The 19267-nt window shown below is 58.3% G+C and overlaps 1 protein-coding gene across 1 annotated transcript; it reads right to left on the bottom strand.

Moving 5' to 3' along the window:
* Positions 1–3654: 3654 nt before the first annotated feature.
* Positions 3655–17790, bottom strand: CATIP (ciliogenesis associated TTC17 interacting protein). The gene is made up of 10 exons (XM_034786552.1): positions 17718–17790; positions 17244–17396; positions 10937–11137; positions 9925–9980; positions 8903–8989; positions 8163–8333; positions 6380–6504; positions 5407–5483; positions 4635–4723; positions 3655–4038 (listed from the first exon to the last, which is right to left on the bottom strand). The coding sequence occupies exons 2-10, from the start codon at positions 17323–17325 to the stop codon at positions 3826–3828; spliced, it is 1101 nt and encodes a 366-aa protein (XP_034642443.1). The 5' UTR covers positions 17326–17396; positions 17718–17790; the 3' UTR covers positions 3655–3825.
* Between the last annotated feature and the right edge of the window lie 1477 nt (positions 17791–19267).

Consider the following 19267-nt stretch of genomic DNA (forward strand, 5'->3'; position numbering starts at 1 on the left):
ATAGGGCTGAGAGTCACCGACTCCCTGTGTGACCTCGGGCAAGTGACGGCCCCGCCACGTGCCTCAGTTTCCCCAATCGGTAGGTTAGGGCTAATCCCTCTCACCCACCTTCCCTGGGGCTTCAGTCAGCCATGTTTGCAGAGGGGCTGGAGCCAGGAAGCCACCCCCTGTCGCGTGACGCTGGCTTTCAAGCCCAACGGCTCCTGTGAGTTTGTTCTTTGCTTCGAGTCCAGCCCGCGAAGGCAGTGGAACTGCTGTGCTGGGTTTCCTCTTTGTGGCTGGGACGATGAACCGGGTTCTGCTTTTAGCTCTTAGAGACCAGCCACCCTTGCTTGGAGTTAGGCCGGGACCTGCCCTTTGGCTGAAGCTAGCTTGGTTTCCCTGCCGCCGCGTGATCCTCTCCAACCAGGATCTGCAGACAGCGCCCCCTCACCCCGCTGGGCTTGGCTGGGGTCAGCTGGAAAGTGCTGAGGATTTGTCAAGCAGCAATGCAGGCCCTGGCTGGATCTAGATTCGGAGGCTCCTGGCTGCCAAGCCCAAGTTTTACTGAGTCACCTTCTCCCTGCATGGCCCAAGCTCCTACCCTGTGCCAGGCGGGGCGGAGCAGGCCAGCGCCCGAAGGGTGCCAGACAATAGGGAACAGCTGACGCTGATGTGGGCAGCCAAGGGGCAGAGGCAGGTGGCACAGCCGGGTCCTGGCATTAGCCAGACCGGGGTCTCCAGGCTGCCGCAGGCGGGTTGTACTTGGCACTGTTGTGGGTGGGGGTTGGTGTACGTGGCAATGGGGCAGGAGTGGGGGTGGAAGGGGTCGAACAGACCTGGGATTGCTGCTAGCCCAGGGCAAGCGGAAGTTCTGCATCGTGTCGAGTGTGTGGGAAGAGCCCCTGGACCCACAGCCCCTCGCCCTGCCCCGGCCCCCCACCGCAGGGCTCTTTAGACCATAGGGGGAGGCTCTGTGGGTTGGACACGGCTTTCCCCTGGGAGCAGGAGGCCTCGCCCTGGAGGAAGCTGAGGCCGCAGTAGCTTTGCCAGGGGGATTCCCTGGATTGCTCCATCGTCGGGACCTGCTGTGACCTGCAGCACCGGGTGACCTGCTGCCTCCCAGCCCGCTCCGGCTGACTCAGGGGAGGTGGGGGCCTTATGGGGGGTGTGACACACACACCAGCTCACCTCACCCATCACTCAGCTGAGAACAGCCCCCTCCCACCCAGCCTCAAATGGCTCAAGGGCTTGGGGGCTGCAGCGCTGGGAGGGGAACAAGGGGGGGGCAGGAGAAATGTGCTGAATTCCCCCCCACACACTACCCAGGCTGCACGAGGGGTCATTCAGGATCTGCTGTGGGGCGGGGGGGAAGGGGCTGCCTCCATGCAGGGAGGAGCGGGGGTGGAGGGAGGGAAGTCTAGGGACCCTCCTGCCGAGTGCAGCGTGTGACAAAGTTCCTCCTCTATCTTGGTGGGTCCTGCGCTTATTGGTGGATTTTCTTGTCTCAGAGATTCACCATGTAGGTTGGGGAACAGCCCAGAGACCTTCCCCTCTGGAAGAACCCACAGTCCAGGTCAATTGGGAGGTTTGGGGGGAACCCGGGCCCGCCCTCTACTCCGGGTTCCAGCCCAGGGCCCTGTGGACTGCAGCTGTCTATAGTGCCTCCTGTAACAGCTGCATGACAGCGACAACTCCCTGGGCTACTTCCCCATGGCCTCCTCCAAACACCTTCCTTATTCTCACCACAGGACCTTCCTCCTGGCCTCTGATAACACTTGTGCTCCTCAGTCCTCCAGCAGCACACCCTCTCACTCTCAGCTCCTTGCACCTCTTGCTCCCAGCTCCTCACACTCCCACCACAAACTGAAGTGAGCTCCTTTTAAAACCCTGGTGCCCGGCTTAGCCTGCCTTAATTGATTCTAGCAGCTTCTTCTTAATTGGCTCCAGGTGTCCTAATTAGCCTGCCTGCCTTAACTGGTTCTAGCAGGTTCCTGATTACTCTAGTGCAGCCCCTGCTCTGGTCACTCAGGGAACAGAAAACTACTCATCCAGTGACCAGTATATTTGCCCTCGACCAGACTCCTGTACCCCACTGGACTGGGTCTGTCACAAGTGCTACACCCCTCCAAAGGGACCCCCCCAGGCTGGCTGCCCCATGCCAGCGTGTAGAGGCAGAACTGCTCCTGGGCACGCTTGTCGCCCTGCAGCCGACACCTCCAGCAGCTGCTTCTGGTGCAGCGCCCCTCCACGCACCCCACCCCAGGGATCAGGGACACCAGGGCGGTGCTAATCCTGCTGTGGTGTTGTAAAGGCCCTTTGAGCAAGCTGGGGGGTGGGGGGCATCACCAGCCCAGCCTCCCCCCAGCCACATGAGCTCTGTGGGGAAGTTTGTGATTGCCACATTGTGCAGTAACCGGGAACTGCTCGCCCGGGGAGCTGGGTTCCTGTCCGGTCCGGGTGAATCACCCTCAGGCATGGAAAGCCAAGGGCAAGCGGGGCCAGCGGGCTGGACCCAGCCCATTGCTCCAGGCTAAGGGGCTCAATTCTCTGTCCTCCCTGTACATGGATAGGAGGCCTATCCCCAGCTCCAGCCCATGAGAGCCCCACTGGAACAGCAGCACAGTCTAGCGGTTAGAGCAGAGGAGGGGGGGACTCAGCTCCAGGGGGCTGTTCCTAGCTCTGCGGGGGAGGGATGTGGTTCAGGGTCTGGGGTGGGACCTATTGCACCCTCTGCCTCAGATCTGCAGGGTGACACAGGACAGGTCAGACTCGCTCTGTGCCTCAGTTTCCCCCCACCCCCTGGGTAGAATGCAACTTACCTCTGTTCCAGTGGCTTGAGAGCTGGGCTGGAAGAGATGGGTATTATGAGAAGGTCTCTTGGCCTACCTCAGTTTACCCAGGCGGTGGTGACGGTGGAAGGGGGACACTTACAGCCCGCAGCCCCCTTATCCTCACCCTGTCTCAGACCTTTCCCCCCATCCTCTGCTAGGGGCAGCCCTGGGAAGGGACAGGGGGATTGGGGACCCAAAGGGGCATGGCCGGGGTAGACTCCTGCACCTGCAATGCTGCGTCCTGCAAAACCCTGCAGATGTTCGTGTCAAAGGCAGCAGCCGCTCCCCCCATTACAAGAGGAAAGGTCAATTTCCTGATCCTTCTGGGCTGAGTCAGCTCCAGGCTCCTAACCCGCTCATGCAGCCGGAGTCAGAGCCCTCTGGCTTCCATTCCACCCGACTCCCGCACGCTGACAGCCCGTCAAGGCTGAAATCGCACAGCACAGCAGACTTGTGGTTTCCTGTGTGTTATAAAGCCAGGGGTGAGGGGACGGGCTGGCCGATCTCAGGGCCTGTGTCATTCCAAAGGATGAATACTGGACGCAACAGCCAGGCGTTTCACTTCATCTGGTCTTTTACACGTTACCAAAATCCCCTCGTTTATCCAGCTCACATCTGTAAACAGTGCGGCCGCGGCACCCCTGGGGAGCACTGCACCCGCAACCCCCTGCGTTGGGGGTCTGGGGGACGGCTACCCACACTGCACCAGTCCTGCAATGAACGGAGGCAGTGCTGGGTGTGGATACGCTCAATGGGCTTTCGCTAGTCAAGGGGCCGGGGCGTAGCCGCGCCGTTGCAAGTTCTCCCCATCCCGGCCCCGCATGTGGCAGACCGTGGCTGGAGGGGCCGGGGGTTAAGCCCCTCCCATGTAACTGACCGGAGGATGCCCTAACCCCATTGGGAGTGACTCCCCCTGCCCCACACGGACTCTTTCCGCCCCGGGTTAAATGAACAGAGCCCAGTGCTTGGAAGCTGCTGCCCGCCGGTTTAATGCCCGGAGGCGGCCGGCCCTTCAGACGCGGCCGCGGAAGGGGCTGGGCTTGCCGGAGGCCTGGAAGCTGCTGCCCGGCGGGCGCTGCCTGGCGAACGGGGCGAAGAACTCGGCGGCGAAGGTGAGGACGTCGTCGGGCTTGTGCAGCAGCAGGAGCTGCAGGAAGTCGGCCAGCAGGGTGCGCAGCTCCGGGTGGCGCCGGGCATAGGAGGCGTGGCCGGCCTGCAGCTCCTCCTGCAACGGGAAAGAGGCCCCGCCTCCATCAGCCCCACGCGGGCGGCTTCGGGGTAACGCACCAGGGGAGGGAACCCGCACTCTCGAGGCAGACCAGCGATCAGGCAGGCCCGGCGTCCTGCGCCCAGCTCCAGAGCCGGCGACAGCCGCCCCCACAGTGAGCCGACGGTAGGGCCGGGATAGACGCGCAATCCAGTCTCCGGCTGCCCCTCCAAAGCTCCTGGTGCTGGGGCAAACCTGGGGCTGGAGAAACGCAGCCCTGGGGAACCGAGGTCCTGCAGGACAGCTCCATTGGGAGGGGACTTGCAGAAGGGAGAAGTAGAGCTCCGTATGGGAACACACGTGACACAAGCAGTACATTGCTAGAAGTACAGAAACATGCCCCCCCCCCCCCGAGTAACCCGAATAAAGGAGCGTACCCCAAAGCAACCGGCAAATCTGGTACCACCTCTCCCATGCTGCCGCACTATCAGGTCCCAGCGTTTAGGCATCTCCACGGCAGGCTGGACTAGTAACATCCCCTTGGCCACCTCCCTCGTGCCACGAGCTGCATCCTGGGGGTGGCTGGTCCGACCTCAGCACAGCCCCCAACTCACCTTCCTGTCCAGGAACTGGGAGTAGAGCTGCACGTCTTCCTCCCAGTCCAGGGGCTTCTGATCGAAGACGGGCCGGGGCTCCACTTCATCTGGGGGGAGCAGGCAGGTCTCACGATACGGGATTCAGAAAATGGGGTTCAGGGAGCCCAGCGTGTGTCTCGTGCCCAGCAGCACCCGGAGGGGCTAACCCGGCTCTCTCCGCTGTACCAATCCCCTGGCCCCCCTCCCAGCTTCGCCACTATTCTGCACGCCCTGCGCTGTCTCACGGCAGCAGCAGGGAGAGAGCCCAGACCCCACTGAAATCAGCGGGAATAAGTAGCCTATCTACCTTTGAGGGCCCCAGAACCTCCTGCTCCAAGATGTGAGCTCAAGGAGTCCCCACTAGCTGTTGGCAGTACGGGGCCTCTGACACACAGTGAGGTGGTTCCAATTTCTCGCCACAGAGGGCAGCGGGGACGCACGCTGGCCAGCTCTCTTAGTGCTGCCACAAGCCAGTCCCACCGGTGCCTGGGTCAGCGATGGCAGAAGAGGGTGAGTGTCTGCGATTCCCAACACCCATGTGTCCCATGCTCTGTGACCCCCCCGCCCCCCCACGCCCAGTGTGACAGCACATCCGCAGCCTGGGGAGGGACTAGCCGCTGCTGGAACCAGATCAGAAGGAGTCTTGTTTCAGAGAGCTGCGGCACAGACCCAGGTACCCTTCGTACCATGGGACCCCCTTCCCCGGCCCATGACACTATCCCCACCCCTAGACCGCCTCCAGGCTCCTTACCTACATCGATGAGAACGGGCAGCTGCTGGAGCACCATGGTGGCTGGGGACCCAACCTGGACACGACGGGCCAAATGTCTGAGTGATGGAGAGGAGCGGGTGAAGGACCTGGTCATACACCGTTACCTTCTACCTCCCCGTGCCTGGCTGTGGGGCCGCCCGCCACGGGCACCTGGGAGCCCCTGCGCCTGGCGCAGAGACGGGTGCCGTGGATTCGTTATTCCCCTGTATGTACAGGGATGTGGGCGGGCGCCACTGCTCTGGGGGCAGCTGGAGTTGTGTGGCCAGACGTTTCTCTGCCGTGGGGTCTCCTCCCCGGCCCAGGGGCCAAATGCGGCTGGCTCCTGGCTGCGCCGCTGTCACCCCTTCGTGTCGAGGGAGGGCGAGGAAGCACCAGGACGCCTTGCACGGCCTGGCCCGGCCCGGCCCGCCCTCCGGCTCAGCGGCCATCAGAGCAGGCAAGGGAGGGATGGGCTCGCGCTGCCCTCTAGTGGACGGGCTCCCATGGCAGACGGCAGCCCTACAGCGAACGGAGATTCCCCTCCTGCTGCGGGGTGACAAGGTCCCGGCTTTGATTCCCGCTGCCGTCTGCACAGCCCACAAAGGCTGCAGGGGAGCTGGCCCATGTCCTTTTAGAAACAGAGGGGGTGACTGGCTCCGGGGCTGGGGGACAGGATCCGGAACCCCCCACCCGCCCCCCATAGACTAAATCTGACCCCGTTGTCTTGGGAGATAAGTGACAGGAGGCAAGCCCACCTCTGGAAATCCCTGGAGCAAGGCTCCCCCCGCCGAGGCCTCGGGAGGGATAGGGCCAGGACGGGGCCAGCGTTCGAGAGACACAGGCAGGCCGCTCCCAGGCCCCAGGGAGGGCAGAGGCGGACGGCCAGGGACGGCCACCACCGAGCGAGAGCTCAGGAGGGGCCCCGGGAGCCGAGCAGGGCTCGGGCGGGTGACGGGCCGCTGGGTTCTCCTACCCGTCGGAGAGGAAGTAGAACTGCCAGGTCATGGGGATGCCCTCGTCCGGGCTCACGGCCCGCCCAATCACAAACACCTCCACCTCCGTCATGCCCACCAGCTGCTTCTGGAAGCCCATGGCGGTCTGTAGAGGAAGAGACTGTGAGAGAAGGAGCAGGACAAGCCCTTTTAACCCTCAGGTGGGTGGTTCTTCCCCCCCCCCCCCCCCGGCTCCAGCCGGCCAGGAGATGGGGGGGGGGGGAGACATGGAGGAAGGTCACAGATTCGTAGATTCCAAGGCCAGTTCCTCCAGCCGTGGGGGAGGGGAAGAAGCCAGCTCCTCTGGCTGTGGGGGGCACAGAAAGTGCCCCTCCAAAAGCGGCCAAATCTTTATTCCTGGGCAGGCCCCTCTTGAGTCAGAAATTGTCGGTGACGGAGAATCCACCACGACGGCTGGGAAATTGCTCCAGTGGCGAATTCCTCTCGCTGTTACCAACGGGCGTCTTATTGCCAGCCTGAATGTGTCTGGCGTCAACTTCCAGCCACTGGCTTGGGTTTGAGCGGTCCCTGCCAGCCCCAAGTGCCCAGTATGGAATACGGGTTCCCCACGTACATACGTACAGACTGTGCTCATGTCCCCCCTTCTCTTCTCTTCCTTCAGTCTCTCACCACAAGGCAGGTTCTCTGATCCTTTCCATCATTCTCATGGCTCTTCTCTGACCCCTCCCCAATTTATCAACCTCCTTCCTGAACGGAGGGCCCCAGAACTGGAAACCGGATTCCAGCAGCAGCCGTACCAGTGCCCAAGCCAGAGGTAAGAACGTCTCTGCTCCTCCTCGAGATTCCCATTTATATGGCCCAGGATGGCATTAGCCCTCTAGGCCACAGTGTCATACCGGGAGCTTGTGTTCAGCTGATAACCCACCACAACCCCCAATTCTCCTCCCACACCCCCTCCCCAGTGGATCTCCCTAAACCAGGGGTGGGCAAACTTTTTGGCCCGAGGGCCACATCTGGGTATGGAAATTGTATGGTGGTCCATGAATGCTCACGAAATTGGGGATTGGGGTATGGGAGGGGGTGAGGGCTCCAGCTGGGGGTGCGCGCTCTGGGGTGGGGCTGGGCATGAGGGATTGGGGATGCAGGAGAGTGCTCCGGGCTGGGACCAAGGGGTTCAGAGGGCAGGAGGGGGATCAGGGCTGGCATAGGGGATCAAGGGTGCAGGCTCCGGGCAGCGCTTACCTCAAGCAGCTCCCGGAAGCAGCAGCATGTCCCTCCTCCAGCTCCTACGCGGCGGCGCAGCCAGGCGGCTCTGCGCTCTGCCCCATCCGCAGGCGCCGCTCCTGCAGCTCCCATTGGCCACGGTTCCCTGCTAATGGGAGCTGCAGGGGTGTGCTTGGGGCGGGGCAGGGCAGCGTACCAAGCCCCCTGGCTGCCCCTACACATTGGCTGCTGGAGGGGGGGGTCATGCTGCTGATTGTGGGAGCCGTGTGGAGTGGGGCAAGCCCTCGACACTGCTTCCCATCTGGAGCACCAGAGCGGGGCAAACCCCTGAGCCCACTCCCCAGGGGGAGCTCGAGGGCCGGATTAAAATGTCTGAAGGGCCGGACGTGGGCCCCAGGCCGTAGGTTGCTCACCCATCCTGCACCCCACTGTCTAGGAGCCCCTTCCCCACCCAGATCCCACCATCAGGGTCCAGGATCCCCTAGTCCCTGCCCCCAGGGCAGGGCAACCGCCCACCCCGGGGCAGACGCTTTCGGGTGCGGCTGTGCCCGGGTGGAGGGCAGCTTTGGCAGCACTCACGTAGGTGGAGGTGCAGACGCGGGCCTCGGTGTCGAAGGTCAGGAAGGTGGTGTTCTGGGGCACGGCCCTTCGCCTGGCCAGCACCCGCAGCACCAGCAAGTTGGCAGCTTCCGAGATGAGGCCGTGCAGGGAGGCGCAGTTGTAGGAGACGCTCTGGGTCTGGACCTCATGCTGCAGAGAGATGAGGGGTGGGGAGGGGACTGACGAGGACCCAGCCTGGCCCGTGCGATCCTCAGGCCCCCTCCTGCTAAGGGACCCAGGCAGGGAGCCCTAGGAGGAGCGGGGCCCTGTGCTTTGAGGTTTGCCCCCATCTCTCCCCCAGAAACCTGCACCCCTAGTGAGACTTGCCATCCCCACTCCGAGGCTGGGGGCCATGAACCCGACCCTGGGGGCCATGAACCCGACCCTGGCTGCTGACTCAGAGCACCCTCCCCCCCTGCAAGCCCCCCAGGCTGCCCTGTTAGTGCAACCAGACCTGCCCCCCCATCTCCGCCAGCCCGGCAATGGGAGCCGGGGACTGGCGCCAACAATGGCGCCCCCTGCTGTTTGGCCATGGGACAGCCGCAGCTCGTGGAACAGGCTTAGCAGGGCTGAGAGCGTTTCAGGACAAACTGGTGTGTGGGATGGGGGTGAGGGGAAGCCCCATAGGGAGCTCCCCACCCCAGGGCTCTGCAGACAGGGACAAGGGGCCAGCCAGGCTTTCAGATCCCTGCAGACGTGACCCCCCCCCCCAGCCTTACCCCTCCTTCCTCAATGATTTTCGTGACAACCAGCCTGCCTCCGCGCTTCACTACGTGGGTCTTTCTGTCCAGGGGGTGGGCTCTGAACTGCAAGCGGGAGCAAATACAGCAGAGTGAGGTACGCAGGGCAGGGGTGCAGGACCTGGCAGGGCGTAGGCTGCTATGGCCAGGGGTGTTGGGGGCATATCCCTTTGGGGGACAATCTGGCCTCCTGGGGTCTCATCTATTTGCTCTCAGTAAAGTCTGGAGCCAGAGCGGCTCACCTGCTTGTTCCCCACTCAGACGCCCAGCAAGAGGGGGACCAACCCTCATGCTTCAGTGCCACAGGGGTCAGGAAGGATGCTTCCATGGGCAGCACCATATGACTGGCCCAGTGCATCATGGGAGGTTCCACCTTCTGAAGATACAGGTATTGGCCATGGCCCAAGGGATGGTGCCAGGCCATGAAGACCAATGGTTTGATCCAGGAGGGGTGCTGGCAGAGCAGCCGGGGCGACGGCCAGATCCAGGGTGTCTGGGGACAGGATGGACTGGCGATCTGACCCAGGACAGCAGGGGACAGGCTTGCTGGGCCCAGTGGTCTCTCCTGCCAATCATCCGCAGCGCAGGAACCACGGCGAACACTGCGATTCTGCCCGGAGACTGGCCGCGGGCAGCAGGGGCCAGTGACGCCTGGAGGGGAACGGAGCCAGCGACCCCGTAAAGAGGGAGAGAGAAACACAGCCCGCCGGCAGCGCTGCCTACAACCATACAAACACCGAGCGGGGGCAGCAGCAGGACGCCGAGGCGGTTGTGCCGTGTCGTGGTTGGAGCCCGGGGGCTAGGAGCAGGCAGGATCCAGGTTCTACTCCCAGCTGAACCCCGACTCACTGGGTAAGTCCCATGACAGCTCCTTCCAACCCAGAGAGGGGCCAGAGAACTGTCTGGAGATCTACCTCGGGGAAGGAAAGGCTGCAAAGGAGCCGGATAACAGCAGGTTTATCTTGCCCTCTGCCGGCGACCGCAGGGGAGCAGGTAGTTACCTTCACGTATTCCTGCTGATGCTGCTCCAGGGTTTCCAGCCGCTTTGATACGTAAGCTGATGGAGAGGAAACAAAAGCGACGCTCAGCCTAGATCAGCTCCATTTGCCAGAGTTCCCTGCCCGCTGGCCCGGCCTGGTCCCTCCGGCCTTGACTGCAGGTGCCTTGGAAATGTCCTGGGAGCCCAGGGCTTCCCCAGTATTGCATGGAGTCCCGGTGCTCCGTCTGCCTGCCGCTGCCCAGCCCCTGCACGTGGGCGCTCCGGGGCGGATCCCAGAGGAGGTATGTCCCTGCTAGAATAACAGGACCGCCAGGGAGGGACTATTTGTCCACCTGCTCCGGCTGGCGGTGGAAGCACCCGTGACCTGTTTGCACTGTTGCCTTTCGGCACCATCAGCAGCGCTGGTGGGAGCCAATCACATTCAGGCCCAGAACTGCGTATCCGGATCTCCATGCCACGGCCCGGCCCATTTTCACTTGTCGTTCCTTCTTGGCGGCTAATGCAGGGAGTTTCCTGGGGTGTCCTAATGGTTGCCTGCTCCGTGCTGGAGGGGGCAAGGGTGTGGTCCCCCAGCCACAGGCGGGCGGGGGCTGGGAGCGCTGGTAGGTGCAAGGTCTTATCACGCTCGTGAGAGACGCCCGTCGCCTGGTGATCTGAGGGGCGCTGGTGCAGGGCTCCAGGCCACACCGCTGGAAGGAGGTGTGGGCCAGCTGGCGAGGGTCAGGCCTGGAGGTGCTGAGGCTGACAGCGATCCCCAGGAGCAAACCCCACCCCTCCTGCTCCCCCCAGGCCCTTACAGGCACTTCTGCCTCTTGCCGGAGCCAATGGGCCAAGACTGGGCAGCACCTGCACCTCTTCTCGGCATGTGGGGCCAAGAGGATTGGGATGAAGGACCTCACCAGAGCAAGGGGGGGGGGAAATCGGGGCCCATCTGGCATCTCATAGCAGGTGTCTCTCTGCCCCAGCCCACTCCCCCTTGCAGACACCAGCTCAGTGGTGCCTCCTCGGCCTACCTGTGATGGAGGAGCCGCAGGGCACTTCGTTGATGGTGCCCTGGCTGGCGGCATGGACCAGGTAGCAGTCCTCTTCCTGCCCGCCCTGCTCCTCATAGCAGGCCGGCTGCACCGAGATTGAGAAGTGCCCGAGCGGCCGGCCGCTCTCCGAGACCATGACCAGCGACTCCGCAAAGAGACAGGGGCTCAGCTCCTCCGCGCCTGGGAGACAGGACACGACGACAGCAAATCACAGCCACACGCAGACCGACGGGGGCTCCATCCATTCCCCCCAGAGCCCCCCGTACAGCCAGATGCCTCCTCTCAGACAAAACCTCAACCCTCCTCCTCCCTCCTGCTGCCTGACCAAGAGTCTCAAATGTCCATTAGTAAAGCCTCAGAGACCCACAAGGCAGGGTCGGTGTTACGGTGCCATGTAACACGTGGGGAAACTGAGGCACAGCAGGAGGCAGGGACTTGCCCTAAAGTCACACAGGAAGGCTGAGATAGAGCAGAAGGTCTGAATCCTAGTGCCTGCTCTGACCACTAGACCCTGCTCCCCTCAAGAGCCAGGAAGAGAACCCAGGAGTCCTGACTCTCAGTCCTGTCCGTTAGCCACAAGGCCGCCCGTCTCCTAAGTAATGCCACGGAGATGGAAGTCTGTCTGGTGCACCCACATCAACAACAGTGTGTTTATGTGACAGGGCGTTCAGAGAAGAGTGAGGGGCTAATCAGTGGACTGGAGGAGAGATTTAACAAGCTCTGTCTCGCTTGGCCAAGGGGTTGTGGGGAAGGGTCCGCAAATATCTCAAGGATGTAAATGCCCAGGGGTGAGATGGCTTCTCTGACATGCTGCAGGGGGAAGGCAGTACTGCAGTCAGAACGATCATAGAAACGTAGGACTGGAAGGGACCTCGAGAAGTCTAGACCAGTCCCCTGCACTCATGGCAGGACTATCCCTGACAGGTGTTTGTCGAACCTGTTCTTAAAATCCTCCACTGACAGAGATTCCACAACCGCCCTAGGCAATTGGTTCAGTGCCTGACTCCCCTGACAGTTGGGAAGTTTTTCCTAATGTCCAACCTAAACCTCCTTTGCTGCAATTGAAGCCCATTGCGTATTGTCCTGTCCTCTGAGGTTATGGAGAATAATTTTTCTCTCTCATTCTAACAACCTTTTATGTACTTGAAAACTAGTATCATGTCCCCTCTCAGCCTTCTAAACAAACCCAGTTTTTTCAATCTTCCCCCACAGGTCATGTTTTCTAGATCTTTCATCATTTTTGTTGCTCTTCTCTGGACTTTCTCCAATTTGTCCACATCTTTCATAAGAACATAAGAACGGCCGTACTGGATCAGACCAAAGGTCCATCAAGCCCAGTGTCCTGTCTTCCAACAGCGACCAATGGCAGGTGCCCCAGAGGGAATGAACAGAGCAGGTTATCATCAAGTGATCCATCCCCTGTCACCCAATCCCAGCTTCTGGCAAACAGAGGCTAGGGACACCATCCCTGCCCAGCCTGGCTAATAGATTCATGGAGGATCGGTCCATCAATGGCTATCTAGTTCCCTTTTGAACCCCATTATAGTCTTGGCCTTCACAACACAACAAGGAGTTCCAGAGGTTGACAGTGCGTTGTGAAACAATACTTTCTTGTGATTGTTTTAAACCTGCTACCTATTAATTTCATTTGGTGGCCCCTTGTTCTTGTATTATGAGGAGGAGTAAATAACACTTCCTTATTCACTTTCTCCACACCACTCATGATTGTATAGACCTCTATCATATCCCCTCTTAGTCGCCTCTTTTCCATGCTGAAGAGTCCCAGTCTTACTAATCTCTCTTCATACGGAAGCTGTTCCATCCCCCTAATCATTTTTGTTGCCCTTTTCTGAATGTTTTCCAATTCCAATATATATTTTTTGAGATGGGGCGACCACATCTACACGCAGTATTCAAGGTGTGGGCCTACCATGGATTTATATAGAGGCAATATGATATTTTTTGTCTTATTATCTATCCCTTTCTTGATGATTCCCAACATTCTGTTCGCTTTTTTAACTGCCACTGCACATTGAGTGGATGTTTTCAGAAAACTATCCACAGTGATTCCAATATCTCTCAAGTGGTAACAGCTAATTTAGCCCCATCATTGTATATGTACAGTTGGGATTATGGTTTCCAATGTGCATTACTTTGCATTTATCAACATTGAATTTCATCTGCCATTTTGTTGCCCAGTCACCCAGTTTTGCGAGATCCTTTTGTAGCTCTTCGCAGTCTGCCTGGGACTTAACTATCTTGAGTAGTTTTGTATCATCTGCAAATTTTGCCACCTCACTGTTTACCCCTTTTTCCAGATCATTTATGAATATGTTGACTAGGACTGGTCCCAGTACAGACCCCTGGGGGACACCACTATTTACCGCTCTCCATTCTGAAAACTGACCATTTATTCCTAGCCTTTATTTCCTGTCTTTTAATCAGTTACTGACCCATGACAGGACCTTCCCTCTTATCCCATGACTGCTTATTTTGCTTAAGATTCTTTGGTGAGGGACCTTGTAAAAGGCTTTCTGAAAATCTAAGTACACTATGTCCACTGGATCTCCTTTGTCCACATGCTTGTTGACCCCCTCAAAGAATTCCAGTAGATTGGTGAGGCATGATTTCCCTTTACAAAAACCATGTTGACTATTTCCCAACAAAGTATGTTCATCTATGTGTCTGACAATGTTGTTCTTTATGATTGTTTCAACCAATTTGCCCAGTACTGAAATCAAGCTTACTGGCCTGTAGTTGCCAGGGTCACCTCTGGAGCCCTTTTAAAAAATTGGCGTCACATTAGCTATCCTCCAGTCATTTGGTACAGAAGCTGATTTAAATGATAGGTTACAGATGACAATTAGTAGTCCTGCAATTTTACATTTGAGTTCCTTCAGAACCCTTGCATGAACACCATCAGGTCCTGGGGACTTATTATTGTTTAGTTTATCAATTTGTTACAAAACCTCCTCTAATGATACCTCAATTTGGGACAGTTCCTCAGATCTGTCACCTAAAAAGAATGGCTCCGGTTTGGGAATCTCCCTCACATCCTCAACAGTGAAGACCAATGCAAAGAATTCATTTAGTTTCTCCGCAATGGCCTTATTGTCTTTGAGCGCTTCTTTAGCATCTTGATCATCAGTGGCCCCACTGGTTGTTTAGCAGACTTCCTGCTTCTGATGTATTTAAAACAATATATGCTATTACTTTTGGAGTCTTTGGCTAGCTGTTCTTCAAATTCTTTTTTGGTCTTTCTAATTATATTTTTCACTTCATTTGCCAGAGTTTATGCTCTTTTCTATTTTCCTCATTAGGATTTATCTTCCACTTTTTAAAGGATGCCTTTTTGCCTCTCACGGCTTCCTTTACTTTGTTGTTTAACCACGGTGACTCTTTTTTGGTTCTCTTACTATGTTTTTTAAATTGGGGGATACATTTAAGTTGAGCCTCTATTATGGTGTCTTTAAAAAGTTTCTAGGCAACTCGCAGGGATTTCACTTTTGGTGCTGTACCTTTTAATTTCCTGAAATGTGGTGCCCAGAACTGGCCACAATACTCCAGTTGAGGCCTAATCAGAACGGAAGAATTACTTCTCATGTCTTGCTTACAACACTCCTGCTAATACAGCCCAGAATGATGTTTGCTTTTTTTGCAGCAGTCTGACACCGTTAACTCCTTTAGCTTGTGATCCACCAGGACCCCCCAGCTCCCTTTCCGCAGTACTCCTACCTAGGCCGTCATTGCCCATTCTGTATGTGTGCAACTGATTGTTCCTCCCTACGTGGAGGACTTTGCATTTGTCCTTATTGAATTTCATCCAATTTACTTCAGCCCATTTCTCCAGTTTGTCCAGATCGTTTTGAATTTTAAGCCTGTCCTCCAAAGCACTTGCAACCCCTCCCAGCTTGGTATCATCCACAAACTATACAAGTGTCCTCTCTGCGCCATTGATGAAGATGTTGAACAGAACCGGACCCAGAATTGATCCCTGCAGGACCCCACTCGTTATGCTCTTCCAGACTATGAACCACTGATAACTACTCTCTGGGAACGGTTTTCCAACCAGTCATGCACCCACTTTATAGTAGCTCGAACTAGATTGTATTTCCCTAGTTTGTTTAGGAGACGGTCAGGTGAGACAGTATCAAAAGCCTTACTAAAGTCGAGATAAACTATGTGTACCGCTTCCCCCCCATCCACAAAGCTTTTGTTGACAGGGTAACAAGCCATTAGGTTGGTTTGACACAATTTGTTCTTGACAAATCCATGCTATTACTTATCACCTTATTACCTTCACGGGGATTGTAAATGGATTGGGATGGGGCAAAGCAAAGGGAGAGGTAGGCTAGCAGGAAATATTTGCTAACACTGAGATTTCTGTGAAGGACAATCCTGCCCTGACCCCGGAGATGGTCCCAACCCAGCCTTCCCCTATCTTTGAAATCTACGAAAGACACAGGTGCGAGTCGGCATCCCTCGCGGCAACCAGAGGGAAGTTGGCATTTAGCGAAAGCCACAACAAATGCGCCATTGAAATCGAAATCACAGCAACCTCAAGGGATGGGGTATCAGCTACAGCGGCATCTCAAGCAGAAGTGAAACCAGAAGAATACACCGTGGGATGCTGAGCAATGCCATCAACTCCAGCATTGGTGGCAGCTGGAGGAGGCGTGGGGAGTCACGACTCCTGGGCTCGATTCCTGACTCTTGACGGGGAGCGTGATGTTGAGGTGAGGGAGGGGGCTCTGAGAGCGAGGAGTCCCGGGATCTGTTCTTAGTTCTATAACTGTCTTGCCATCTGACCTCCCTCTCTGCCTCAGTTTACCCCACCATAAAATGGGACGACAGTATTTCCCTAACAAAACAGCAATAAAATAATAATACTCGGAGTTTACGCAGCAGCTTCCACCCAAGGGTCTCAAACTGGAACGAGCTGAGCCTCACAACTAGGGCAAGTTGAAATTTTTTTCATGGAAACTGAAAATTCAGTGTTTGACTTTTCACAAAAAGTGCCTGCTGCTTCCCACCTTTTGATTCTTTATCAAAAAGCAGAATTCCTGAAGACTGAAATAGTTCCTTTCCTGGGGTGCCTCCTGGGAGTTGTAGTTTGGGAGACGCACGCTCCTATTCGCCTTGATGCACCACCCCTCCCTGAGAGGGGCGACATGGTGCATCATGGGAGATGTAGTTTGACCAGAGAGCCCAGACACTAGAGGAGAACAGGAGCAGGACGCATCCGAACTACAACACCCCAGAGACACTGCAGCAGCAGGTCAGATTCCAATTTCTCACCAAAAACTTGACAGATATTTTCCATAGGGAGGGAAAAAAAAACCATGTTGTGACCAACTCTCCCCACAATCCCTCAGTGCCAGGGAGCAGTCTCATTACTCCCATTTCACAGAGCGGGAAAACGGAGGCACAGCAAGGGGACGTGATTTGCCCAAGACCACCCAGTGAGTCTGTGGGGCTGGGAACAGAATCCAAGTCTCCTGCCTCCCAAACCCCTCACTCATAGGGCTGTTGAGGGTTAATTATTGCTGGAAGGGCCCTGCGATCCTCCAACATAAGTGCAAAGTATTGTTATTATTCTGCAGAGCACAGCGGGGACTAGGGGGAGTCAAGGCAGGCTGGGTAGCCCAGCAAAGATCCCTTACTGATGGGAGGCCAGACAGGAGCCTGGCTCTTCAGTGCGTCACCTAATGATCTTTTAAAGGAACGCAGTAATAGTTTAGCTTGTTAGCAGCCTGGGACGGTCTGCACCATAGACAGGCCTCTACCCTTTGTGCCATGGAGTAGCTGCGTTAGCTGTAAACCACAGGCTGTTCTAGTCCCTGGGCCCAGTCACTAGAGAACGACGTGGTCTCACACACACGCTAAGCACATGGCATGCACCAGACTCCCGCGTCATCCTGGAATCCCGGACACGGGTGCCAGTAAATACGCCGGGGCCGGAGACCGCTGGCACACCAGCGCTGGACAGGTTCTGCCGTCAGATGCTCACGGCCAGACACGACTCTGCCAGGAAAGTCACACATGTACCCAGCCCCGAGGACGAGCTCCGTGGTGCTCGAAAGCGTGTCTCTTTCAGCAAGATTACCTCCCGCACCCATCGGGCAGCAGACACGGCTGTGCACAGGGACACAGGGGGCCAGGCGAGCGGCTGGAAACGTGTCACGTCGGCTGCCGTTCACAGGCTCCCCTCCATCACGGGGGGCGACCGTGGCTGAGCAGCGAACCCCTCACCCCGCCGGATAACGGAACCCAGAGCGGCACCCACCGATGAGCGAGAGGAATTCAGTGGCCCCCTCGCTGGCCGCTAGGACCCTCTGCACCAGCGCTGGCGAGTCGGCGTCATCCATCCCTTGGCGAAAGACCAGGTGACGCTTCCGAAGTCAGAGGAGTCAGATCGAAACCTCCACAGCTGGAGGCCCTGTGCAGGAGAACCAGTGAGACCCCTGTGCCTGGCAGCAGGGGAATCGCCCCTACCCCTCTGTGCACAGCACCGGGGGGCACACCCCCCCATCCAGGCCTCCACCCCCTCAGCCCTCCATGCAAACCCCAAATGAGGCCCTCCCCGCAACTATCCAGCCCCCCAATGGAGCAGCCCCCCAGCCCTCTGTGCACAGCACTGGGGGAGGGGACACCCCCATCCAGGCCTCCACCCCCTCAGCCCTCCATACAAGCCCCAGATGGAGCCCTTCCCCCAGCCCCGCCCCAGGGGAGTGCCCCTAACCCTCCCTTCAGGGCTCACAAGGAGCCCGCCCCCCAGGGCCGCACGCAGCGCCCGGGGTGACCCCGGAACCCCTGGCCAGGGGGAGCCCCACGTGGCTTGGGGAGCCTCCCCCACCCCACGCGCAGCACTCGCCTGCAATGTATCCAACGGTCTCCGCGGCAACCGGGCCCGCCCCGCCTCTTAAAGGGACAGGACAGCCGGGAGCGGGTCACGGTCTCGCGGGGCGGGTGAGGCGGCCCCTCACCCGTGTTCGCGGGGCGATGTTTTGGGGGGGGGGTGCTGCGGTTCGCAGGGCATTGGGCTGCCCCACCCCTTCCCTAGCGACCCGAGCGGGGTCCGAGGCAGGGGGCAGCTGGGGAGGGGCTGAGGCTGCGGTGAGGGGCGCTGCAGAGAGCCCTGGGACGGACAGACAGCTCCCCCCAGCCCCCCCTGTGCCTTGCTGGGGACCCTCGGGGCTGTGGAGTGGGGCAGGCTATGCACCGTCGATCGGGCCCCCCACCCCCAGCAACAGCAGCTGTCCCCCCTCCCCCACCCCCCGGCATCTCACCTCAGGGGAGTCACCCAGGTCAGACAGGTACAAAACACCCCTCCGCAGCCTCCTGGTTTTCACTGGACTCCCATGGCTTACAAAGCCCCCCGCTCAGTTTACAGGGGGGTCTGGCTGGATTCCCAGCCCGCCTGTGACCTCCGGCCTGGCTTGTGCAGGACACTGTCCTCCCTTAGGGACTTGGGTTGCTTTGCATAAACTAATAGGGTTGATGTGCGTGGTGTGTTCCCTACCTTCTGCAAAGTGGGTATCAGAACTGGTCAACTGTGTGTCATATGCCCCCTACTGCTGGCAGCCAAGGGAGATTCTCTTTCAGCTCAGCTGGCAGGGGCCTCCTGTGCTTTTAGGGCAGACGTTCTGTCCACGTGGACACCCACAAAGATCTGACTGTCCCTGCTGTTCAGAAGAGAACAAGGCAGGCCCAGATACTCTCAGACAGGTAACTCAGCAAGGCTCAGCCCCAGCTATCCGGGTGCTACGTCTGGCAGAGCGGTTGGCTAACCCAGGGACAGCCCAGCTCTCGCCCCAGTAGCCAAGGGCTACTCGATCATAGGAGACCACCTGGCCATTCCCTCCCTTGGCCCTCGGGCTAGGAGCCCCCTTGTGCTGCTCCGCAGCAATCCCACTGCGATTGCCCCCTCCTGCCGCAAGCTCCCAGTTCAGCTTTACTTCTCCCCTCGCCAGGGATGAGACCCGGGCTCTCCGTGGCAGGGGGGCCAACATTCCCCTTTGCCGGACCCCCAGGAACCTTGGGGCTGCCTCCCCAACGGAACAGGTCACAGCCACCCTCCCTTCGAATTCTGAGCCGGGAGCCCCTGGAGCCTACAGCTCCCAGCAGGCTGTTTCCCCCGCTCCCCCGGATCTGTGGCAATAGATACTGGATCTATCGCAGATGCAGACAGAGCAATCCAAGAGGCTTTTTCCATCACCACCACGTAGGATCCCTGGAGGAGGAAGATGAGGGTGTTGAGGTCTCCCCTCCAAGTGCCTCCACGGCTCATTAACCACTCCATGATGGCCT

This window comes from Trachemys scripta, chromosome 11 (genome assembly GCF_013100865.1).
Source record: "Trachemys scripta elegans isolate TJP31775 chromosome 11, CAS_Tse_1.0, whole genome shotgun sequence".
Lineage (NCBI taxonomy): Eukaryota > Metazoa > Chordata > Testudines > Emydidae > Trachemys > Trachemys scripta.